Genomic DNA, 26,074 nt, shown 5'->3' with positions numbered 1-26,074 from the left:
CATAGTGAGGTGGAAGATGCGCACAATACATGTGCCCACGCACTTACCGATGAACGCCGCTGTTGCACATGACAATGTGTGTGGCTCCCAGACGCGAGCAGAGCTCAGAGGCCACAGAGAGCAGCCCCACGCCAGAAGCCCCGCAGGCGGTGTACTGACAGGCAGCGGTGCGGCGACAACTAATAAAACTTTCCATCAGACGGTAGAGCTCCTCCAGAGCGTTGAGGGGACGCATTAACTGGACAGAAACAACGCAGAGAGGTTAGTGTGGGATTAAATCACAAAGAAAAGAAAAGAAACTGAGTAGATTATAAGGTTAACATTGGCGTTAGACCATTTCTGTCTTAGGCTGTCATATATACATTGTTACAATGCTGGGCATTCAAGGGTGAAGCTTCCAACCAGCTTTTTACAACTTGATCTAGTTGTTGGCTGATGGGATATCCATAATATAGTCAGGCACACAGCCCACTGACCTTCTGATTATAAGGAAAGCTAACAAGTAGACATTTGGGTTAAAGGGAGGAGTCTACTAGAGCAGCTTTGCTTGATTCAAAGAATAAAATATGCAGCCATAAATGAAGATCAAAGTTTCCTTTAAAAGCCACTGCATTGACTGACTTGTTAAGGCTGCTTCATTTGTTTTTCATAGTGTGGCGCCAGCCTCTCTCAGACATCTGTACCTAGCAGATGTCTCAGATCCTTGGATACTGGCTTCCTACTGGTCCCACAGAACTCAGCAACAACACATGAAGAAATCAGCCTTTAGCCACTGTGCCCCCAGGCTGTGAAACAGTCTGAGCTTCAGAAATCTGAGGGAAGGAGCTTCAAGACAAGGGGTGGCTCTAGCTCAGGAGGTAGGGCGTTTAATCTTCAGAGGGGAAGATTGGTGGTTTGATCCCATGCCAAAGTATCCCTCAGCAAGATACTGAACCCTGAGTTGCTCTCCCACAAGTTTATCAGACTTTGAATGTTAGATAGAAAGCACTTAGGCGTACAAAAAAGTTGTTGTGTGAATGAGGCAAAAGCACCAATTTACACTGTATGGACAAAACTATTGGCCACACCTGTTAGCCCATTATCACAGGTATGTAAAAGTCAAGCACCTAGCCATGCAGAGCTTGAGAAGAGACTCATGGTTTTAAATGGCTGAACAGCTGGATGTAACTTGGTTTTTCTTAAGGAGACTCTTCCTTTATACTTAGTAATTTCTTTCTCCTAATTACATCTTAATTAAATTGAACACAGTTTTGCTCTTCTTACCTTTTGAAGACCATAAATTTATTAAGAGAAAATGCACTTTTCTAGTTTCAAGGTAAGTGACTGGACTTGACTTTAAAGTGTGATTTCCTGCTGTTGCCCCCCTTGTCTGTTGCAACACATGCAAACAGGTCCATATTGCAGCATCTACTCCTGCTCTTCGGCTTCCCCCCATAGTGTCACAACTGTACTATGAGGCTGTGTAAGGTCGTTCTTACCTTATCTATGAGGGCTGCTTTTGGTGCAGAGCTAGGCGGCATGTTGGACTGATCGAGGTAGAAAGCCCTGTGTGAGAAACAAACGTTAAGTTAATACATGTAGTGAGAGAGAAAACGCCACATACTAAAACCCATCACATGACAGAAGACTTTCATTTAATAATCAATCAAAAGTTGTTTTTCTATTTAGCGGTTCCACTGCATGAAATCCAAACTGTTTCCCTACACCATTAGGTCATCAGGAGAACTGGCTGGCTTTCTGGGAAAACTAGGCCACTTGCTCATTATGGACCGCCACCATCTGACTATCAATCATGAGAGTAACTTGGGCACAGCTAAGCAGAAACACAGACTAAGCATCTCTTGTCCTGGGCATCACTCCAAATGCCATTCCCTCATTCATTCATGGAGCACAATCAATATTCCTCTTCCTCCACTGGAGGCAGCACTGCACTGGCGTCCTTGCAGATGGGCGCTGTATGCCGCAATGAGTCCTTCTGAGGTGGAGTGCTACTGGTGCAAACTCAGCAGTCTGTGACTCCATCAAATCTCAGTAATCCAGCAGCGTGCTAAAAATAGATACACTACACCACATTAAACACCCTGTAATAAAATCACATACTCCATTACCTCTAGCTAGAAGCAATTATAATGTTTAACGTACAGTCACCGATATATATCACATTTCTGAAATCTCTAATATAATAATGAAGCAAAAAAAAAAAAAAAACTTTTAAGAAACTCAGCAACTGCAGACTGAAGGAGGGAGACTGTTTACAAGAATCAGTGAAGCACATCTCATTCATCTGCATTCACTCTGCTATTAAGTGATTAAAATCAAGCCAAGCAGGCATTCATTATGTCTGTGGTGTTTATGCTTGACATAAAATTAATGAAATTAATTAATCAGGGCATAGTTAACACATCCCTGACTCAAGATTTTATAGCGATTATTAACTATTCCGGCTGAAATGAAAATTCAATGAGAAAACAAGCATTAAATATACACTATAGTCATACTGGAGGAAACCTGCACCCACCCGGGGAACCAACGCATATGTGTAAAAAACAGATGAATTTTCCTAATCACTTATGCCTATTTAAATATTACACAGCATGCATCTATTCTGTGACACAGATGAGTTCACATGTAAATGTTTCCTGGTAACTAATGCCTATTGGCCAAATGATGCGTTAACTCTGAGGTGTGCTCTTCAAAAGGACTATGAGCAGACTTTACTAAGGGTTCAGATGCAGCTAACAGCCCATGTAATTGGTTCAAGATGGCCTTATCATTCAAATGATGCTCAAGACAGACTAGGATAGTCTGAGCATTTAAAGTGGCCAAAAGCCCACAAATTGCCGAATAACACATGTCAGGGGTAAACGGTCATTTAGTATTTGGCTTAAGCTCCATTTGTAAGTGAGTGCATACTTATTGGAATACGAGGGCGGCGTTCAAGGACAAATCTGAGAAGTAAGCGAAGGTTACATTCAACAGCTTCCAAAGAAAACACTATTCACTTACCAAATCAGCAGCACGCATTGAAAGACTGTGAACGCCACACAAAATGACATTTATTGGAATTCCTCACCCTGAAATAGTTCCTGTTCTGTTATCTGTTTACTCCAACTGTGAGCCCATTCACCCTTGTCCTTATCGGTCAACTGCTCAGACTTTTATCTTCAACGTATATAATAGAATCTGTCCGATAGCAGTCGACTTTTGTGTAACTGTCCAACTCGACTTCGTCTGCACACAGTTGTTTATCTTTTCCAGACAAAACAGACGCACCTCATCTCGCCCTTGCACGCTTCTTTTTTGCAGAACCAAGGTCATAATACCCACCGATTATCTCATCCTCCTGCGGTAAGAGTTGTACTAAAAATACCACCAACCACAGCTCAAGGAGCGGGCCAGACTCTCGTGGAGGTCTCTCTAATGACAAAATAATAGGAGTCCAACTTACAAGTGATGTGTGATTTAAAAAGGACCTGCGTTACATCTCCTGAGCCGATGATGTTTTGTCAGAGCTTTGGAAACTGAGCACCTTAGAAACCTTTATTATGGGTGAAATATGACATTTTAAGGCCACACACAGTGCGCAAACATACCACCGTGCGGTAAAGAGCACACACAAACACACAGGGTTGAAAAGTCCACTGGGTGTTATTTCTTCACACTGTAACACACTATAACGGCTCCAGTTTCGACTCCCCTTACAGGCATCAATTTTCTAACCCACCTGCACGCTCTAATGTTAAAATTGAAAAATCTCAACTTCTCTTATTTAATTCTCAAGTGTTTTTTGTATTGTTTTTGTTGTTTGTTTTGGGGGAAAACTATGCCAATCAAAGCTTGAGCCTACCATCTGAAAGTAAGTCTGTACCAAAAATAAAGGTTGCATTAAGTATGTGCAATCAAGCTTGTCGTGCTTACAAGAATTTGCCTTCCTCGTGTTTTTGCTTTTAGTAGAGACTGAGACAACCATAGGTAAAGCTTGCTTGTGGCTCTCTCTGAAATAACAACAAAACAGAAAACCCCAAACCACACACACACACGGCCAATAGCGTTTCACATGAGGCTCTAATGGAGAATTTGGCTGCAGGCCAAAGATGACCTGCTCTGCATGTATCCGGTTTTCTTTCATTGAGCCAATGAGAATACTTAATTCTCTTTGTTTCTCTACCTTCATGACAATAAGTGCTCTCGAGGCCCTTTACAGCACAGGAGCATTAGCAGTCAGCTGCAACGTCAACGAAGAGGAATCTGAGGCACAGATGTTTTCAGACAAGTAGCGTGGGAACGCTTGTATTAGCGCCACATCCTGCACATTAAACCGTCCAAAAGAAACATAAATTGCCCCCTTGAATTAAACGTCTTAATGTTTTCCGTGGGTTTAGTTTCATACTCATTTACACAAGTAAATTGTCTTGAATTTATGCCGTTACGTATGACCTTATATATGGTCCGTACTGGTCCATGTAAATCACTCAGAAAGCCATGATTAATGACACCCTCCATTATTAAATTCTCCTCTCTGTGTGGCAGAGCTGCCTGGGGGCTAATGAGGGCTTCCAAGGGCCCTCGCATACCGCACGGCGATGTTAGTGCAATGACACCGGTGAAATGGTGTGTGTGAATGTGTGAGGAAAGTCATTTTCTTATCCCACACATTTGTCCTATTTTTACAAAGATGTAAAAGCACATGTTGGTGGATGTTATATGTACCTGATCTTTGCTGGTTTATAACGTGAATACTGTACTGACAAAATGACATCTGTGAATACACTGCCATGTATGTCATGCCATATAATAAAGAGAGAAATTCCAATCCTTTTCAGCTAAAGCAACACTGTGCTGGATGTATCTTAATGCCACGAGTAGTTACTGTGTGACTAAAACACTGTCACTGGGACACTGAGGACATGCAAATTTACTAAAATACAAGGTGAGCGACTTGCTTAAAATGGGACCAAATTTATGATCCTAATGGGGCACATAAATAAATGCAAAGTATTCCTGGATCTTTAAAACTAGTGCCGGGCGTGGTACAGAGATGAGTCAAGGTCCACAGCATTAAGCATCACTATGAGCAGAGCTGTCATCATTACAGCCAATCAATGATTGAATCAAAGAGAAGTGATAAATGGGAAAAAGCTCAGCCCTCTGGGCTTTATAAACAGAGGTTCAGTGCACACTAGCTGGAGTAGAACGAAGCCTCTCCACCTTCCTCAGAGCTCTAGTGAATTGGGACTCCCTCCTCTGCCAGAGCAAAAACTGCAGCATTTTCCAAAGTGGAGAAAAACAGAAAGAAAGCAATGATGCTGCTTGGGACTAGCATAGAAGACCAAAATATCTTCCTGCTGAAGTTAGGTTAATATCCGTAAGCAATCGCTATAATAACACTGAATATCTAGAATTATCCATAAATACATAATATCCATAATAGCTCAATTAAGCCAAATTTTTCACTAAACTAAAAAATACTCAAACAAGCTGCACCGCTGCATGACTTTTGCTCCGCCCGGAAGCGTAATCGTTTTAGAGTTCTGCAGTGCTAATGCATGCCGAATGGAAGAATTTTCCACAGTAGCTACTGCTATAACTAACAATACTGCCGTGAGCCAAGAGGAAGGAAAAACACCATCAGTTGGAGGTAGAAACTGTGTTACTGGAACACAGCTACATACTGGTGATGTTGAGCACTGTGCTGCATGTGGAACAATCTAAAGTCATGTCAAACTACCCATCATCTCATTTTCTGGGCATATACTGAGGATGTGTCCTGAGAGATCTACGCCAAGAAAGCTGCCCAGCAGGCTTTTATTGCTGGTATAAATTTACATGCCTTTTTTTGTTGTCGTTTTTGAGGATGCCAGCTGGAGTGGCTACATGCAGCTATCTAAGTATAGGATAAACCTACCTCGAGCTATTAACTAATCAAGTGAATCACATTGATGGACATTTGGCACTTTAACACATCTATGCTCTGTTCCAGCAGCAGGCAAGTGAAATCTAAAAAGGAATGAGGGAATACTGCAACAGTGTTAGACCTGAAAATATATAGCCTGTGACAGGCATTAAACACTTTTGCTTAAACAACGTAAAGTGCAGCGATATGATTATGGGGTCCATATGGCTGGTAGAGTATCTATATGCGCAAATGTCTTAGAAGAAGCTGTGGTGTGATGACAAATGACTGTTTAATTAAAAAAACATTAAACAGACTAATAATATAAACCAACAATGGGATAGAGCTATACATCTAAATTTATTGCTTATCAACCAGCATGCACAGAATCATTATACTGCATTTGTCAGACTGTGTAGAATTTTTATATCCACATAAATCAAGCTTTTTTTCTTCTTTTTAAAATCAGAGGGACATCAACTGCCAAACATTTTCCCCCGTTACTGCCAAATGTGTTTTAATTAGGGAGAAATGCTCAGTGACTGCAGCACAACATTGCAGTTTCTCCACTGAGGCTTCCTGCTTACACTCTCAGTTACTGTTACACCTGCAACAAGAATATGCTGCACATACAATTCACAAGCAGACTACATTTAGCGATTGCTGCACCTTTATGTTCTTGCACTGGAAGGGTGTATCTACATGGAAAACCCAGGTCCCTCCTGAAAGGTCTTGTCAATAAGAGCAAAATGTGATAAAAATCATGAACCTGCAATAATCTCTCCCCCTCTCTCTCTGAATAATGCATTTGCGTGCTCTCTGCACTGATTCTCCTTTCTTCAATCTACTTTCCCTGACCAACTCTCTCTTGCACACACTGCCCTCAACCCATCATTCTCATCCCCTCTCTGAAATCCCCACCTTGCCATTTCACCATTTCAATCTTCCCTCTTCTATTATTACTGATCCTAAAGGGAGGGAGGTGGATAGGGTGGGGGGAATCTCTCCTTTCCATGTACTTCTACCCATTTTGAGAGTTTTCTTATTCCCTCAAATAAACTCAATATCTTTGTGATTTTTGCACGACAGGGAACTTGCATGCGATTTAAGCGAACTGCAAACCTGTGACTAAGGAATCTGTCACTTTTGAACACATCAGTGTTTCCGGGTCCTTTTAGATAAATGCACATGTCAGCTAAGATGGTTTATGCAAGCTTGAAAACGTGGGTGCAGTTTCTGGCTCTATATACCGCTGACTAACCCATTCTGGCCCATGAGTTCATGTTTTGTGGTTAAACTTGTGAGTGACTTCATCCGACATGATGGGTTGGCACAGATCATGCTGTGTCTTTTTGTGGGTACGAACAGTGAAAGCCATAGACACAGATTGTGGTATTATTTACCGCTCTGAAATTGTCCACAACACATGCTGGCAAAGATCAGGGTAAGCACAAAAATATTAGTTGATGTAGACATAAAATATTACCTTGTGCTTCAGCATTTCACAATGAAATGCACCGCATGTACAAAATGATGCACGCAAACCCCAAATCGTTCCTGCAGAAAAACTTGTTTCTTTTAAACGGGATCCCACAAGAGGAAAATATAATGAGAAGCTCTCTTTACCTTTAATTCAAAATGATTCCACTGCCAGCATTTGATAAAGAAATGTTAGTTTAAAAAAAAAAAAATCGAATTTCTAAATAACTACACCTTCAGGGTCCCAAATGCACATGGGCTCTTGGGAATAATGGGAATCTGTCTAAGGAGTCGACAGCAAGACAGCGTTCAACCCTCAGTCCTGCAGTTCATTCAGTTCAGTAATGTGTGTTCAGCGCTCTGTCTGTCTGTCAGTCAGCCTCTGGCTCCGGCCCACAGCGTGGGTTTAACCCAACACTGCTGTGGCTGAACTCCAAGGATAACGAGGTGCTCGAGGTTGGAACTCTGCAGCGGAGAGAGGAGTGACATCACAGCCTGGTCTGTGGTCAGCCAGATGACACATGGCACCCGGCAAAAGAAAACTGCTGGTAATATTACACGGAGTGAGACCACAGCACTAACTACTGAAAACCACCTGGGACTGTTTACTTTGTGACGTTTAAAACAAGGAAACACTCTGGGTGGGAGCAGAAATGGGCAGTTGTTCACATCTGGCTTCACTTCACTTTCATATAAATGAATGACAATGAATGATTCCCTAGCAAATTTAAAGCAGCAGTATTGATTTGCATGCTTTTTGTGATCCTTAACTTGATTTTTCATTTCTGGATATACACATCATTTCAGTGACTATCGTTTTAGTGAGGTGATTAAATCACCGCACTGCTCACCTCAGAGACCTAAAGTTCAGGTCTTCCACATCACTGGCTTTCACATGGCTTCTCTATTATTTTTTAAATATGCTATTAATAAAAAAAAGAATTCACTTGGTTACATTTATACAGCATTTAGAAAAGGATGATGGTTTCCCACTTCTTCTGAAAGCTTTGTTGTCTTGGTTGCCGTGGTGACGCCTCCCCACTTTCTTTAATAAATGAATATAGATCGGTTGTTTTTCACTATTTCAAATTCTCTTATGAAACCGGGGTGCAATAAAAGCGCTGCCTTGAGATGCGGACAACCCTAAAGCTCAAACAAATTCAAAGATGACAAAAAGTTCATTGAGGATCATCACGTGTATTAATCATCGTTTATTCACTGGACACATTTCATTTTACAGTATTTTCCCACAAAATGTGATTTGTGAAAAAAGGATGGCAGCAAGAGTGAAAGGGGAGGTTTACAAGGGGGCGTCCGAAAGAAGGAGGAAAAATAAGATTTTCTCATGACATGATTAATCCTGAAAATGATAGAAACATTATACATTCTAAGTAATGCACAACAGAAATAATTCCACCTCAGAGGTGGAAGCAGTTACTGACAAACAGTTGCAGTTAAGTTAATGTGCTCAGCTCGTGTGCTTTGCATTGTGATTTCTCGCTGGTGTTGCTGTAGGGAATCACATCAGCAGAAAATAAAGAAGTCAAACTGCTGCCCAGACTCTCAAAAAAAAGAAAAAAAGAAAAAAAAAGTGACTTTTTGTAGAGTCGTTGCTTGGGAGCAGATATATATGTCAACTCTACACCCCCTAATTCACCCCACTAGACTGCAGTATATATACAGCATGAGGCCTGAAAACTGTCTTGAGAGCTTAGAGAGCTTATTGGATTTCAACTGAAATAATCAGCCGTTTTATGCTGCAACAGGTTTTGCTGAAAAGCAGTATTTGAGAAGAGCACAGTCTCCAACAGTTTCACTCTGCTTGTATCCCTGAAGCACACTGCCTCTCCAAATCCCTACCCAGCACCCCTAATGCGCCCAAAATCACCAGCCACACTTGCTTGCCTGTAAGACACATCTGCTCTGAGTTAATGCTGGAGCCTGTACTGTCAATTCAATTTAAGTTTTTTTTAAGTAAAGGTATAAGTGTACAGACATTTACAGTACATGTGCACACATGTCAAACCAAAGGCTGTCCTAAATAACATGGCTAAATTCCAGAAAGTTCCTACTCTATGTGTATGGTTTGCACCATTTAGAAACAAATGAGTTTGCTTGGATAATTCATGTGAAAAGGTTACAATAGAAAATAAGATGAAAAGGTTAGACTAATGACATTTTAGATACTGATAACCTTTATCTTCAATGCAGTCTGCAGAAATGGAGCTGATGAGATGAAAGAGATGCAACAAAATAGCAATATTTGACTATTAAAAAGGTTGTAGAGTCCCAGGAGATCTGACGCACAAAGAGTTAGGAGGGCAAGCAGAAAAGCCCCATGCACAGCAAAATCTTCTCTCCTAAACTCTGCTTTGGGCAATCTGATACTCAAAACACTCAAACTAAACACTGCAAACAATTTAAAAACTCTCCCCAGAAAGCAGTCCCAGTAAATGAACACTTTGCTTGAGTGGTTTGGTACTGATGTGGCACGGGACTGCTCAAACCTTAAATTATTCAACCCCCCACAGCAGCCCGACCCTGAATGCTAAGAAAAAGTTCTGATACAAGATCTGCTTTGTATTTAATTATCCGCCCGGCCTGCAGCAGATGTTTAGTCGACGCTGATATGTCAAGTCGTCGAACTTTCCAGGTATTCAGCGAGGGAAACATATTTTAACTGGGCTTCAAACATCTTAGCATGAGAGGGATTGTTCATTTTTATGAACCGGGATAGTTTATAAAAATCATTATTTAGTGTTGATGTAACAGGACTCTTAGTTACACTGGCAGGACGTAAAGAAGGCTTTCTGCTATGATGAATTTGTGTCCAATCATCATAACTGAAAGAAAATCAGCCTCTATATTTATTAAGCTCTCATCTTGCAACAGGACATTTGTAACACTTCAAAAGCCACATGTAACTTCTAAATTAGATAGTCTAAGAATTTCCAGTTTATACACAGCTGGTTTTAATGTGATTTCAGCTCTGAGAAATCACAAGCTAGCCTCTTCATTAAAACTGCAGCGATCCTCTGACAACATCGTGCAAACTGCAGGTCAGAAGTTCACATCCACTCATCAGGGGCATGAAAGTCATGGTAATTTGGGGTTTTTAATGATTTCTTTGAACTGTTCTTTTTCCAGATTGGAATGATTGTACAGATTACATCTTTAATGACTTTGAAAAACAAGAATTGGATGCACAAGTTTGAATTTATTTTGGATTTTTCTCTCATTTGCATGGGCTTAAAATGATACATATAGGCTTAAATGTCTACATACACTCACCTAAAGGTTTTTAAAAGTGTTGTTCTACGGTATCTTTTAGCTTGACAAGACCAAGTCCTGTTAACTACTCATAGGTGATCGTGATTGGTTACAACTCTTTGAAGCACAAAAAGGATTTGTTTGAGAGCACTCACCAATAACCCGAACAACGAGAAAGTCCAAGAAACTCATTGAAAATCTAAGAAGAAGAATTGCACATTTACACATGTTTTAAAGGTTTCTTGGAGGCATTTCTAAGTTCAAACAATATATGCAAATACAAGTTATTTGGATGGGGCATCACTTTGCCAAGGTCTGAAAGAAGACCCAAACTGTCACCCTCAGATAAGAGGAAATTGGTTAGGATGTTAGGAACAACCCAGGAGCCTGTCTGTATTAGATAAATTTAAAAAATAAATTTGTTTTTTATGTCATTAAAGACATGTGCTGTATAATCATTCCACCCTGGAAAAAGAACAGTTCAAAGAAATCACTAAAAGACCACAAATGACCATGACATTCACGCCCATGCTGAGAATATATAAACTTCCGACCACAACTGTACACTCGTTCATTGCCATTTTCAGGAAGTTAAATAAAGTTAAGTTCTCATTTATTACTCCCAAAGGCATCTTCTCCTTGTTTCTTTTCATCGTATTTAATTATCCTCACTTGGTCAATCACAGTGGGTCTCACAGAGGTGTGCAGCAAACCAATGTGGTGCGAGGGAACCGAGTGCAGCAGCTGTAAATGCACTGCATCAGCAACGGTGACATGCTGGGCACCCTCATCCAATCACTGCTTCCCCCTGCTGAGTGCGTTCGCAACCAATCATAAAACATTCCCGCAGTGTTTCTCTCAGCCAATCACCTTGAGGCCCTGCTGGGTGTTGACACCCAAGTCTGACTGAATTGGAGGTCGTCTTGATTTATAACAGACTGTAAAAAAGCCAAATCACAAAGGGAACGCAATCTCAAAGTGTGAGTGTGTGACTCATACAGCTCATACGCATATTAGCGTAGCAGACATTCCAGTAGCCTTTTGTGTAACTCTTAGTTATCCTTTATTTTTTTTAACTTTTAATTTACTTTTAATCCCGCTAAGAGGGTAGAGGTTTTTTTATTTTCTGTTTCAAGGATTCTTTTTTGTTATTTGATGATATTTTTTGTATTATTATTGTATCATTATTATTATCATCATCATTATTACATTATTATTGGATCTATCTAATCCATCCGTGTGTGTGTGTCATTTACAATACCTCAGTCTTTTGTTGTACTGCTTGACCTTATCCAATGAGGCAGCATTGATTTGTGCCTGGTATTCCTCCACTGACACATTATCTCTGTAGTAGTATCCTTCCATACTCTCGAGCGCTAAAAAGGGATCAACAGATCAAGTGAAAGATAAAGGCATTGCATATACTGGCCATGCATAATGTGAGGACTGATCTTCTTACAGCAGCTAGGCTCACTTTACCTTGTGTGAAAAGCACTGGGTAGATTTTGACACCTCCTCCATTTTTCAGCCTGTAAGGCAGCTGAGAGAAATAGAAACTCTCAAGGTAGAAGCAAACTTTCAAGGCCTGGAGATTGCCCTCCACCTGGTATGAAATGGGCATGTCTGCCAGAGGAGAGGAAAGGAAGAGTTTAGAATTTATTAATAGCAATCAGAACCCTGTGATGATAACCGTCAGAAGATGCTAATGTGAACTAAAACACAGAGTACATACTGGCAACAAGAGGCTCCCCTTCAAATTCCTGGAAGTAGAAGGTGACTTTCTCCAGGTCAATTAGGGCTACTTGAGTGTCTTCCAGCATGGCTTGCTCATCAGTCTAAAAAGAAAATTAGAGCACGAAAGTGTTTGTAAAAGCAGGAAAGTGTAATGGCCGGTTATCCACAGATCCTAAATAAAACGGGAACTACTTCTACTACACATCACCACACGCACCACCACACATTTCCTATAATTTATAATCCTTATAATCTCTTTCTGCTATTTGCACATTTTTTACTACAAAATTTCGAAGTTAATTTGTAAATTTTGTAGTAACCTGTAAATTGTAAATACTGTAAAACTTTTTTCTGTCATTTAATGGTCAGGCATTGTACAGCTACAAGCATTTCACCCCCATGTCATACTGTGTATGGTTGTGTGTGTGTGTGTGTGTGTGACAAATAAAATTTGAATTTACTTGAGGGCACATTAGCCATTAGTATAATGTTTACCAGGTAAGATGCAGCCAGGTTGTGGGTAATGTCGATACCTGGTTTTCAGAAGGGAAAAAGCTATGGCCCATCCACCAAATAAGACATTTTAACCTTTAATCTGTAATGCGCAATGCATGCCTCCATCCATCCATTTTCTCCCACTTATCCAATTCAGTGCCACAAAGGGGCTGAAACTCCTCTCGGCTGTCACCGGGCAAGAAGTGGGGTAGACCTGGACAAGACACCAGTGTGGTGCAGGGCTAACTCAACAGGACAGACAACCAGGAACGCTCACATTTATACCTACGGGATTAATTTAGAATCACCACTTAACACATCATCTAGCCAGAGTAGCTGGAGAGACCCCAGACCCCAGGAGAACATGCAAACTCCACATAGGCAGCACGGTGCTGCAGAGGTCAGCACTGTCACTTCACAGCAGGAGAGGCTGGTGGGTTTGAATCCTCCAGCCAGCTGCAGCATTTCTGTGTTGAGTTTGCATGCATGTAGAATACACCCCCTTACAGCAAATATAATCTTCCTCCAGAGGAGAATAATGAAGTTCTCACATTCAAGTGGTGGCTTAATAATGTATAATACCTCATGGTTTACAAGCCTGCAAATCTTGTTAGCTGATACACAGTTCAACAAGGGTAAATCACAATTTAGTCTCACCATTAATCTGTGATGATCACAGTAGAGAAGTCATACTATCCAACCAGTTTTACTTTTTTCCTTCAGTGTTGGCTTTGGCTAGTTTGACATTTTTCATGTATCACTGTTAACATGCTACACACTTGAAGAGATGAAAATTAACTTTATACATGCATCTTATGTTATATGCTTGTAGTTTCTTACACCACCCCTGCCTACTTTAACTGATGAAGTACCTTAGATTTTCACAAACATCGAGTCTTTTAAGTAACATTTTTAAGCACATATAAAGACTACATGCATGTGAACTAACTGATGTAATCCACCTCCAACACTGCTCTCATTTTCATGCTGTATCTTTTTTTTTTTTTTGCATTGTATCTGACCCATACAGTTATATCTATCTGATAAATATAAAAGTTGCCACTGACGCATGCTCTGCTCTTTACAGGGGATCCTGCTGTGCTCTCACCATCACTAACACGAACTTTTCATCTATGCAGATGGAAGCTATCCTCGTCCTTCCATACATGCATGTGGAACTTTGTGTGTCTGCTCAAGCCAAATACAAAATTACTGAAGATGGAAATGACAGTCTTCTTTTGACTGCAGTACAGTAGTCCTCACTGAAAAAAAATATTTAAGTGCACCATCACTCAGATTTGTAGTGGCACAGCACTTTAGCATTGATATGTTCATATTTGCTTCATATTGATTGCTTATATATCTCTGACTGTGTGTGTGTGTACATGTTTCCATTTCAAACATCCACAGAGGCAACCCTAATGGCAAGCGCGTCTGCTTGTGGCCACAGTGATAGCACCTTGAATATTTTGATTCTGACACACTGCGCTCCTCAGTCACCCTTCATCCCATTTCATTTCTTCCCCCGTCTCTTCTGCTTTCCATCCACCACATGCAGAGGGATAAACAGGAGCAGCGGTGGAAGAGGATTAGGGCCTTTTTCTAAAAACACATTTGAGATGGCCCGACATGTGACAGAAGGGTACCCACTGTCCTGCCAAGTGACACCTGCTGTGTGTGGGCAAGTTTATCTCAGAGGATGTGACATAAACACATTACCCCCGACACACACGGTATTCAGTGCACACAAAAACGCAAACACACACACATTCACAACGTCCCCAGCTCCACTCATGCCGCCTTTCATGCGGTGCCCTGAAAAGGAACGTGTTGAGATTTCATTGGAATCACCTGCAGGTACCGAGGCCCTAGTTTGTTCCACAGAGACACTTGAAAGAGAAATTTCTTGAGACAGACAGAGAGGGGAAGGCGTGCAGAGAAAAAGGCAGTATGGCAGCAGGCAAGTAGAATCAACCATCATTTCCTAGGTCTTGACTTAAGCCACCTACCCCTCTAACTTAAATAAACAGTCATCCACAAACGGCGGTAAAGAAGCAAATAACAGCTTTCAAAAATATATCACCAGTCCTTCAGCTACTTAAACTAAAATTTTGGCTTCTCGAGCTTGGTTGAAGACACATTTGAATTTATTATAAACCTTGGTGGGAAATGTTAATATTGATCCCACTGAGGTTGCAGTCTGTGCTTGGCTCGGTATTAGCAGCGGCTGTTCATAATGAACTCCTGCCTAGACATGTGCGATAAAAAAAAAAAAAACAATCTGGCAAAAACAAAGCTCAAACAACTACGTGTTTTGGTTTTTAAGGCATTTGAGGTCTGCTGTCTGAGGACACCTTGAGTTAGCAGATCCAGCTTAAATAGTAACTATGCTGACCAGGAAGCTCTCCGATACCTGAGAAACAACAGATGGAGCACAGCTGTAGCAACCTGAAAATATTGCTTTAGTTGAGGTCCACCACACAACCTGGTAGTGGCGTACTGATCGATGATGATAAATGTTGAAAATCCACATAAATAGCATCTTAGTTGGTAGCTGCAGTTAATGACTGAGCTGTAGCTCAAAGCAAAATCTTGTTGCATAGCTCATAACATACAGTCATGAGAAAAAGAAGGTTTGAGAGAGTAAATCCTTACTGCTTCCATATGAATTGAGAAGAAAAGCAGTAACCAGGCACTGCTAGTCGAATGTACTTGAATAAGTGATCATAAGCAAGTGTGAGCACTTTTATAAGCAAAAGTTTGGGGATTTTGCAGCTCTAGAGCATTCAGATGTGTTTTAACACAATGCTACAATGGACTCACCCCAAGCCCAACCTGTGCAATGCTGGGAAAAACAGCAAAAAGCCCAAGAGCTGCATCTTAGGCTCAGTTAGCAAGTTAAATGTTAAAGTTCATGAGCAGGCCATACCACTTATTTATATAGCACTTTTAACAACAGCAACAGAGCTGACCAAAGTGCTGTACAATAACCTAAAAAACAACACAGGCCAAAGGTCCTCTGCAACTAGTAGTTACTGAGTCAACATGTGAGTCCCGTGAAAACATATTTCACATGGCTGTAGAAAACTTTGAAACTCTGTAACCAATACTGGTTGATATGACTGATTGTTTGGTATGCTGTTTGTTTATCAGAACATGAAAGGTGCTCTGGCAAGATAAGTATATCACATCATATTATATCTCTTACCACCACATTAATTATAGACTAAAAATTAAAGTCTCAACAGCATTTTAGGTTTAAATTCAAGGGGGGTCATGTTGCTCCACAAACAGAGACCCGTTCATAGAAAGAGTAAATACAAACCATCAGAATCTGGAAGGATGTCCAAGCATGCATGGCAGGAGTTCACTTACCCAGGGAGAGTGTGCCAAGCAAAATACAAATGTGAGCAAGGGGATATCTAAACACATGATGTCCCCTGATAGCACTTAGCTGACACGACTATGGTTATAACTGTCATTTAAAAATAGCATTTACTTTTATATAATGCAAAAATATGCATAGTAACAGGCTTGATTATTCTACAACAAAATGAACAGCAAACTCCTGTTTTCACAGTGTCTATATCCAATCTGTCGCTCACCAGATTGGGCGAAAGCAGGGACTGGAAGTGGAACAGCAGCCCAGCACTGGCAATCTGCTCGAGCCATCGACGGCTAGCTTCCTGGGCCTCCTGAAGGTCCTGGGAGTCAGGGATTTCCTGGTCAACATCTTTCCCTACATTGCAGAACTGAGAGAAAATACAGAAAAGCTAAGCAGAGAGCTGAGGAAAATAACTGTATCTTAATTCCCAGTTCTAAACAAGTCACATACATAATTTACCTGGTTGAGGACAGCCAGCAGATGCTCGGAGAAGGCGCACACAGACGCAACTAGAGACTGACAGAATACCATATCGCGACGTAGCTGGATTTCTGAGTCTGCAAGGAAACAAAGGGAGGTGTGAGACTGAAAATCATGTTGATTAAAGAGTTCAAGCAGTGAAAGAAGCTGAGAAGTAGATTCAGGAAAAGATGACAGAGAAACAACAGAGCGAAGAGTCAAGATTAAAAACTGCAGTGTAAAGCAATGAGGGTCAAAGAAATAAGTGCCACAGGTCTATTATGGTAATTAAAGAGACTTTCAGTAAGGTGAACAAAAGGCTGCCCTCCCCCACCACTCCACATGTGTTGGGTATTAAATAATGTATCAGGAAAAAAACGAGAGCAAATGACAGGTGTGCCCAAGCGGAAAATAATTGGCTGCCATAATTTCCAGAGAAATAGGCCCCTTTAAAAAGTTCAGCAATCCAACTGAGTTAAAAATAGGTTCATGAACCTCAGAAATGAATAATGTGAATGTTGCAGGGAATGACCGCAAACTTTTTGACACTATTAACCCAGTTCCCGGGGGTCTGTAAATGAGAGTAATGTCTGAGTTTTATCAGTAGTTATTCGGTCCTGGCTTCTCCAGTATAATAGTGCCAACACAAGTAGTCCTATAGATTTTGATTTATAGCTTTGGCAACGTGGAAGTTATTTTTAATGGAGTGGTTCCCAACCTTTTTACTATGGGATTTTGTTTTTCTTTAAATAATACACCTGTAACTATAATACATCACTGTCCACCTGCAATGCCTTCTGAGACTATCCATAATAGGACTTATGCTCAATTTCAGGTCTCCGCTGTCGTTCCCAAAACAGTATTTCAAAGGATAAAGGTAGGGGTGGTTTTAGTGGTTTTTTAGCGTTTGATGGGTGATTTTAAAATGCTATTATCCAAAATCCATTAGAAGTACTTGACCCAGTTCCTTCAAAGTTTTCAGGGCAAATACCTGCTACTCTCTGACTACGGACTCTCAGGAGTGTAGCTCAAGTTAACAAAAGATGATGGATGCTCAAAATCCTTAAAATATTTGGATGTCCTCGTTATTGAAAGCAGATTTGAAGGCCAGTAGAAACCTCAGTTTTTAAGGGAGGGAACTGATATTTTATTTCACAGCTTCTCGTATACAAGACTCATAATATTTTTTAAATCATTGAAAATCAGGTGAATGGTTATTAAAGTTTTTTTTGGGGTTTTTTTTTTAAGTGACGGCCAGATCGGAGGGATTTCAATTTTTTGGCTCCTGACACCTTCTATTGTAAGAAACTGAGATCTAATCCTTAGATTGGGCAATGTACTTCTGACTCTTATATTGCATTTAATCATTAATATCAATTTCTGGGTTGCTTCCACGTTATCCCTTTTGTCCTTTCTCTCCCCCTCCTCACCCCCAAACCCTTGCGGCAGATGGCTCCCCGAGCCTGGTCTTGCTGGAGCTTTCTAAGATTGAGTTTTTCCTCCCTACTGTCGCCAAGTGCTCTCTCTTTGGTGGTCATCTGATTGTTTGGGTTTTCTCTCTATAATTGTTGGGTCTTTATGATGTGAGGCAGCTGTTGTTGTGTTTTGGTGCTATAGAAATTAACCTGAACTGAATTATAACTGTAACACAAAGTGAAAAATGTGCTCTATAATTACAGGTGCACACATGAAACTATTTTCTGTGTTGTAGGTGTCTGACTTAATTCTTTCCCCTTTCTTTCATGTTTTGTGTCTGCATGTGTGTTGCTTTTATTATCTTATCTTATTGAACTTTGAGTTTGGGTCACGAGCACACAGCAAAGTCTATGGGAGTGTTATTTTGGGTTTCACTCTTAAAAAAAGGCCTAAAATTAATTTGCTGTTGCAATCTGTATTTAAACAGAGTAAATCTTCAGTGTAAAAGGAAGGGACAAACCTGTATACTGTAGTAGGACCAGGAGCAGTCGAGTCTTCACCTCTGAATAAAACAAACAAACAAAAAAAAAAACATTAAATAAAAGAAATTCAGTGAGGCAGTGGACAACCTTTTATCAAATCAAATAGACCCATTTCTCCTTAACTGAACTGACCTATACTTTAAATTTAAAGTCTTAAAGTCATAAATAGGACAACTCTGTGTAACTTCACTCCATCTGAGCATATAAAAAAAAAAACATAACATCATAAAAACAACCAGAGGCAAAGATAACATCATAAATCCTCATTTGTTTACAGCCATCTCAGAACTCCGGGTATACTAGCAGGAGGCTGCACTGCTTGAAAAGCCATCATGGGAAGAGGAGGAAAAAAAAGTAGCATACACAGGGCCTCTGCTTATTATTAATAAGGAGACTTTTCTCAAGCGTGACCGCCCGCTCACCTTTCCCAGGAGTGTTGTGTGGCTGGCCTTTGTTTGTATCTGGAAATTTAGTGCTAGTGTGTCCATGTACAGTATTACTGTATGTGTCTGTGTATTTAATCTGTCTGCCAACGAACACAAAAGCCACACACTCCCGTTGGGAATAAATATGGACGAAATGTCTCTCTGGATAAAAATCAATAAATAAAGGAATCTCACAGAGCGCAGCTCTTTAACTCTCTGCATGTGTTCAGCTCCACCTCTGTTCCTCCAATTTATGAATCCCAGGATGGTTTCAGGTTTAAAGGTTAAGGAAAGTGCTGCAGTTAGTGGGACCGCCTGTACCCACACAACTGTAACAGAGGTTATTATTACATCTCATAAATGCGACGAGGTTTACTGGATACTCTGTCAATTTAAAGCACATTTCTTCTCCAGCCAGGCATGTTCTATCCATGATAAATATTTGATGTGACTGTGTGAGCAAGCTACAAGGCTTGAGCATTGAGAAAGCATAAAGTGTAAGGGGCTGGGTGTGCATGTTAACCATGTGAGGAGCTGCTCGGGTACACGCTGACCTTCAACATATTTAGTTATGGTTTGCGTGAGCGCCTGAACGCTGCTGGGAAGGTTCCAGGGATCCTGCTTGACGTGGAGACGCAACTTTTTGGTGCAGCTCACTCGGGGCTCCATCTCCTGCTGAAACTCTGACAGAAACACAAACATACACGGTAAATTAGCATGGGTCTACCATAGCTACATGAATGCATATACTCTATATCAGTTGTGAGGCACACTTGGCATAAAGAGATTACCAGTCAATGAGAAAAACTGCATAAAAAAAAAAAAAATATCGTGCCTAGATCAGTCTGCTTAACCTCATCTTTTTCTCTTTCCTTGTCAAGCTGCACCATCTCGCTCAATCTTTCTAGAGAAAATTATAGGTCACTGATGTCCAGAGGCAACACTTCTTTTTTTATTAATCAATTTTAAACTCCTGCCATCAAATCTTTTTATCACCTCGCTCAGACAGTGCTGAAAAATGAGTATAAAAGCATGTCAATCTGATGTAACACCTGTTAAAAGAAACAAAAAACTACACAGAATGACTTATAATAAAGTTTACTTTGAAAAACAACAGATCTCTGAGAGAAAGGTGGCTGTTATCAGGGGCTTTGTGTGTCTTAGAGCAACAGACAGGGCGTGAGATGCAGGAATGCTCTACTTGTCAGATAATCCTATTTGCTCTGCTATCAACCACACACATTACTGGAGTTGTGATGGATCTGCTCTGATCAAGGCTTCCTGAGGGAATTTATGCGTACAAACCCGCACACAAACAGGCGCGCACACACACATACACACACAAACACACACACACACACACACACAAACCCACAAAGAGAAGCGGACCTATTTTCAGTTCAAGCATATTTGCACTGACTTGAGGACAGCTGTAGATGAGAGGGGAGGCTGTGCGCCAAATGGGTCGGAGTGTTTGCAAGCTTTAGTAATCAACATGACAGAATCACTGGATAATTTTCTATTTTTTTCCCCTCTTACTGCACACTGCACTTCATAAAAGTCACTTTCAAAAAGCATAAAATAAACAAACTTTGTCATATGAGAGCTAAGCACAATACAAACCACCGGGATATAAAACAGATAGCATTTTTGCAAAGACAGAAAGAAAACAATTGCTGATGTCAACCACTTTTCTTATCTTAAAATGGACTGAGTCATCCGAATAGCGCTCCACAGAGGATAAAAGGGCAATGTAAGCTAGTTTGAATTTGTGTGGGGAATGATAAAGGGTAAATTCTGTCCTTTTTCAGTAACATTTGCTACATTTTTGTTAGAGAGATAAAACACAACAATAGAAAATGCGGTTAAAAACCAAGGCTAGGAGGAGGTCAGGTAGCAAATAAACAGAGTAAAATTAAACGATCATATAGCATACAAGCTCAAGAGCTTTTATAGGGTCACATTTTCAATTGACTGGTAAGTAGCACTACAATAAACCGTAAAGTGAAGATGAGTACCCAACTAAGTGGTGCTATTTCAGCGCTATAAAGGGAAGGACACCACAATGACTGAAAGTGAAAAGAAGTGGAAAAGTGCAGAGGCAGAGGGGAAATGGCTGGGAATCTGTTTGGGTTTTTTTAAAAACATTCTCAAATCCACCTACAACACTTTCCCCAAAGTCTGTGCACACACTCATTACACAACAGGAAGTTACTGCCCCTATGTGCAGGCGGCTGCAACATTTTTCAGTGCCTGTTCTGTTTTATGTCCATATTGGTGCCATTGGTGCTCAGGAGTCTCTAGCATCATCTTTTTCTTTGTCCTTTCTCCCAAAACGATGCAAATATAACACAGAAGAAAACACATAAGTAATTAGCTTTAATGAAAAGGTTAAACTTTTTCTATTAACAAGGATGCAGGTGACGACATCACCGGCACAAGGGGCTGTCTTACCTTGTAATCCTCTTCCAGGTGTGAAGCATTTGGTCTGCTCAAATGCCCGAGCCACTACTGCTCCTGTCAGCATGCTAGTGATTGAGTCCACCTGAAGACAGAACAAGGGTCAAGCTGATGCACTTGATACAGTTTCCTCACTAAGTACGGATCGAAAGTACTGCATGTGGGTGTGGATGGAAGCAAAAAACTGCCCAGGCATACCCAACACCTGCTTTTCCTGCTCTTTCTGCAACACACATACACACGCTGACAGAGCCGCAGTGAACAAAGTTTGTGCTTTGTTTACACACTGCACAGCAGAGACAGCCAACCATGGCTTGTTTTTTTTTGTGCTTGTCCTCTGCCGATTGAAATGTCCTCATAAAACACGTAATAAGATTTGGTCGGTCTTTGCTCTAAAGGTTCCAGAAAGGTCAAGGATCATTAAGGCTCTTGCAATTTTTCCCTTCCTGAGCACAATTCAAAAATACACAATCCCTGCTTTTCATACCCAAAAGCCCCAATAAACATTTGACCTTTGGAAAAAACAATAAGTTACACATGAAACAAGAGCATCTCTTTGTGTTTGAAATTCATTCACTGTGCATTTTGGTCTCATATTTGTGTTAACACACAAGGAAATAACTATCACACAATACCATTAGGCGACACAATAACATGTTTCTTTCATTTTAACCAGGCAACAAAAAGGGAGCAAGTGTTTGGACAATGACACCGATGTGATTGAAGTGCAATTGCTGTAACTGTTTTGTAATTACAGCTATTTTTATACACAGTTCCTAACTAACAGGATTTTAAATATAAAGATTGTTTTTAATACTTGGATGAAAATCATTTGCAGTGACTGCCTGAAGCAGAGAATCACCAAATGCTGTATTTCCTCCCTTCAGAGGCTCTATTAGGTCTTTACTGCAGTCGCTTTGAGTTGCTGATTGTTTGTGGGGGTCTGCATTTGGTTTTGTTTTAGTCACTGAAAAGCAGGCTCTGTAGGGATGAGATCAAGAGACTGACTTGGTCACTGAAGAATATCTCCTATCTCTGCTTTGAGTAACTTTTGGGTTGATTTGCAGTAAGCTTTGGGCTATTGTCTATTCTTACTGTCCAGTCAGTTTTACAACATTTAGCTGAATCTCAGCAGCAGCAGTTGAAAAACACTAGTAGCCTCATTCCATCGGCATCTATGCGTGCCCATGCTGTAACATTGCCTCCACAGAAAATGGGGTGCTCAAGAGTGTAACTGCTGGTTTGCACTTTGTTGTGAACCTCATGAATATAAATTGATTGTAGACCTTCACAATGATATGTCTACCTCCTCAAGAGTGTTCTTCACCTGGATGGATCTTTAAAAAAAAAAAAAAAAAAAAAATCGTAACCATCCACTTTAGTTGTCTTCTGTGGGCTTTCAGGGCTTCTGGTGTTGTAGGCTCAGATGGGTATTCTGTCTTTATAGGAATGTACCATATTGTTCATTTTGTCCACTCTTAAAGTCTTTGCTTTGTCCTGTTGGTTTTTGGCATAGTGATGGCTTCTTTCAGTTGCAATGACACCTGAACAGGGAATCAATTTATCTTTTATCTTCTGAATTCACAGAATGGAATAAGAAGGTGGCAGACCTCACCTGGCCATAAGCCTAATGTGAACTACTCTTAGCCACTTAAACACTAGTATCCTGGTTCCACTGAAGTGGCAGACTATGCATTATAAAAATGTCTGTCTCCACTTCAATCACACCTTGACTGCTGGATTTAAACTGTGCACTGTGGCGTTTAGAGGCTAAATAACAGAAAATGTGTCATTGTCCAATAACCAACATTAAGTCTGAGGAATGTCCTGGGAAAATAAAATTGTGTACAAAAAAAAACCTTAATAACTCATATTTCACCCACCTGGCTAAACAGGTGCTCTAGAAAGCTGTGAAGCTTCTTCTGCTTATCATGTGACAGCCACACACTCGAGGGCATCTCATCTCCTGCAGAGGGGGGATTACAACTGTACTGTAGTAAAACCAGTGCATAGGTTTACTGTATGTGGACAGAAAGTCCAGTGCATTCTAGTTAGTTCTGGTTCAAATACACTGTTACCTGTTACAAGACAGCCTTTTACAATATTACTGTTGACAAAGGCTACGGTTTATGACACCGAGCTGAAACAGGGTTTTCCTCCCTATTGCTGCATGGTCACAGGTTACTTAATGTGATCAATCATGAGGATATTACACAGAAAATACAACTCATGAATGGTTTATACCGATAAGCTTTATGTGGAGGATAACAGTGTCCCTATTGTTGCATTTTGTGTACCTGAGTCCATGTCGTCACTGTGAACGTAGGAGCTGCAGTGACTGCTGCAGATGCTGGTGAAGGAGGCAATGGAGTTTCGATTGCTGTTACAGTCACTGATAAGAAATTTGAGAAAAAAAATTTAAGATGACGTATACTTTAGAGGTGCACATAATAACTGATATGGATAGGTTTGATATCATACACTTTAGGTATGGAAAACTAAGCCATGCATCTGCATTTATTGTAGGAAAAGCTATGCATAAATATTGCTTTATATTACAACTTTGCTACTTGTTTTTCGAAAATCTTTTAAATGATAAAGACTCTCAGAAATTCGATCACCCTATGTGACCATGTTTGACTTTGGTTTTACCTGTATGAGTCTCTGTTGCTGATTGTGTCATGCCCGGAGTCCTCCTGCTCATCCCCTGCCATATTAAAACAGACTTTCTTCCCATTCCTTTCACCCTTCTCTCCCTCACTCTCTCCCGTAATGTAGCTCTCAGGGGTTCTCACCTCTGAGGCTGGAGGATGGGTGATGGAGGATAGAAGGCTGATGGAGAGAGAAAGGAAGGAAAGGAGGGGGAAAAAGGAAGAAAGGCAGGAAGGGTTATTTAAAACTATGACGTTCATTTAAATCTAGAAACAAAGCAGCATGATAACAGCAGCTCCTTTGATCATACACATGATCTTACACATGTCCCAGCACTGAAACGTTTTCATTGGTGCATACAGTCTGCACTTTAGCCCACGCAAATGTAGTAAGCTTCCACAGCTGAGTGAGCAGGCCAAACTCAAACCCCAGTCTGTTTGTGTTTGACTTCCGCACAACAGCTTCAGATGTCAGGGATCGGCATCGTATTAATAGGTTCAAACATGTAGCAAGGTGCAGCTGTGTCAACACGCTGCAGCACGGCTGCAGAGATCAGCTCCGCTCTTATTATTACCCTTGGCTTGCATTCTGTTAGACAGCTATCAGAGAAGCAGGAAGAGGCTACGTGGGATATTTTCACAGTTGCAGAAACACATGGTGGCATTTAAAGCCATATTCCAATAAATTCTAGGCTAGGGATTTTTTTTTTTTTTTTAAATCTCTCCCCACGCAAAACACTGGCACGCGATGTCTGTTTACATTTCAGACTTATTTTAATTTGTGTCTGTTTGCATTTTCCATCGTGTCACACCATTGGCCTCCAAGACGTTTCAGAGGCAGAGGGGAGGGGATTCATCAAAAATAAACAACCTGTCTCTCTGATGGAAGCCAAATGCATCCCAGTTTGATGCCTATTTTTATGATTTTCAACACCTCTCCTCACCTCCTCCCCCTCCCTCCCCTGACCCCCTTTCTACCCATTCACAGGCTGACTAGGCCACAGAGATGCCCTCATTAAGGTCCACTCCAGGAGGCACCACAATGCCCCTTGTAAAACTGAGTGACATTCCATCGCCATGGAGAAGCCCTCCAGGCTCTGTGATTGGCTATTGGTTAATAAAGAAGTGAACGCAGTTTGGGGCCTTTGGGGCGAGGGAGCAAAGCAGAATAACAATGACTGGATCAGAGAAGTGGCTTCAAAAGAGAGAGACAGAAAAAAAAAAGAGAAAAAAAGAGAATGAGAACAGGCCAAAGTACATCACTGCTTATTGCACCAAATCAGAAAGATCTCTTAATCTCCAACAGGAAGCTCTTTAACCCACTTTGACACATTAAACTATTAGACTTCCATCACATTTATTGCATCTGTAAGTGCATCTGCATTACAAAAGCTCCACATCAGGCTGTTCCACAGTAAGAAATTTGCATAATGATTCACTCCATAATGAGATAAATAAGTCAGTGGATCCTATAGCTCTCCACCCACTGCTAGTCATGGTACTTTTTTATAATGTGCAAAGAATAAGGAAAAGATATGAAAACGGGTGGTATGGATTCAGGAAGGGAGGAGGCCCTGATATAATGCACGTCGCCAGGAATGTCCTCACACAGCTGCGAAGCCTTCTCGGTGGCCCCGGAGACAAAGGTTCACAGGTCACAGCCTCAATGGATTCCTCGCTGGCCGGCCAAGAACTTATATAACGTGGAGTTGTTTGCTTTTCCCAAATTGCTTACGGATATTTCTAATCTGCCACAAATGTACCGTAGACTTCCTCTAATGTTGGGAACGGAAGAGGACTGCGTGTAACATAATGCACAAAATAGTCACCCGAGTTCATTATTACATCCTTCATGTAGTGCTGTC

At 40.8% G+C, this 26,074-nt stretch overlaps 1 protein-coding gene across 3 annotated transcripts in view; it reads right to left on the bottom strand.

Moving 5' to 3' along the window:
- prex2 (phosphatidylinositol-3,4,5-trisphosphate-dependent Rac exchange factor 2) overlaps positions 1-26,074 on the bottom strand; it is a 92,145-nt gene that overhangs the window by 11,650 nt on the left and 54,421 nt on the right. For 2 of the 3 annotated variants that reach the window (XM_042224824.1, XM_042224874.1), the window contains exons 26-38: positions 24,211-24,390; positions 23,856-23,950; positions 23,442-23,524; positions 21,553-21,643; positions 19,653-19,781; positions 18,652-18,693; positions 16,707-16,813; positions 16,477-16,623; positions 12,375-12,477; positions 12,122-12,265; positions 11,904-12,018; positions 1,479-1,545; positions 48-238 (exon numbers count right to left, since the gene is read on the bottom strand). In XM_042224824.1, the coding sequence (XP_042080758.1) occupies positions 48-238; positions 1,479-1,545; positions 11,904-12,018; positions 12,122-12,265; positions 12,375-12,477; positions 16,477-16,623; positions 16,707-16,813; positions 18,652-18,693; positions 19,653-19,781; positions 21,553-21,643; positions 23,442-23,524; positions 23,856-23,950; positions 24,211-24,390 (1,494 nt within the window). The remainder of the gene's footprint in view (positions 1-47; positions 239-1,478; positions 1,546-11,903; positions 12,019-12,121; positions 12,266-12,374; positions 12,478-16,476; positions 16,624-16,706; positions 16,814-18,651; positions 18,694-19,652; positions 19,782-21,552; positions 21,644-23,441; positions 23,525-23,855; positions 23,951-24,210; positions 24,391-26,074) is intronic. The other variant, XM_005912175.3, reaches the window with a different exon arrangement.

Source organism: Haplochromis burtoni, unplaced genomic scaffold (genome assembly GCF_018398535.1).
Source record: "Haplochromis burtoni strain Fernald_Lab_line unplaced genomic scaffold, NCSU_Asbu1 Contig_1, whole genome shotgun sequence".
Classification (NCBI taxonomy): Eukaryota; Metazoa; Chordata; class Actinopteri; order Cichliformes; family Cichlidae; genus Haplochromis; species Haplochromis burtoni.
The sequence above is the reverse complement of the archived record's forward strand: the minus strand, read 5'-3'. Positions and strand labels throughout refer to the sequence as shown.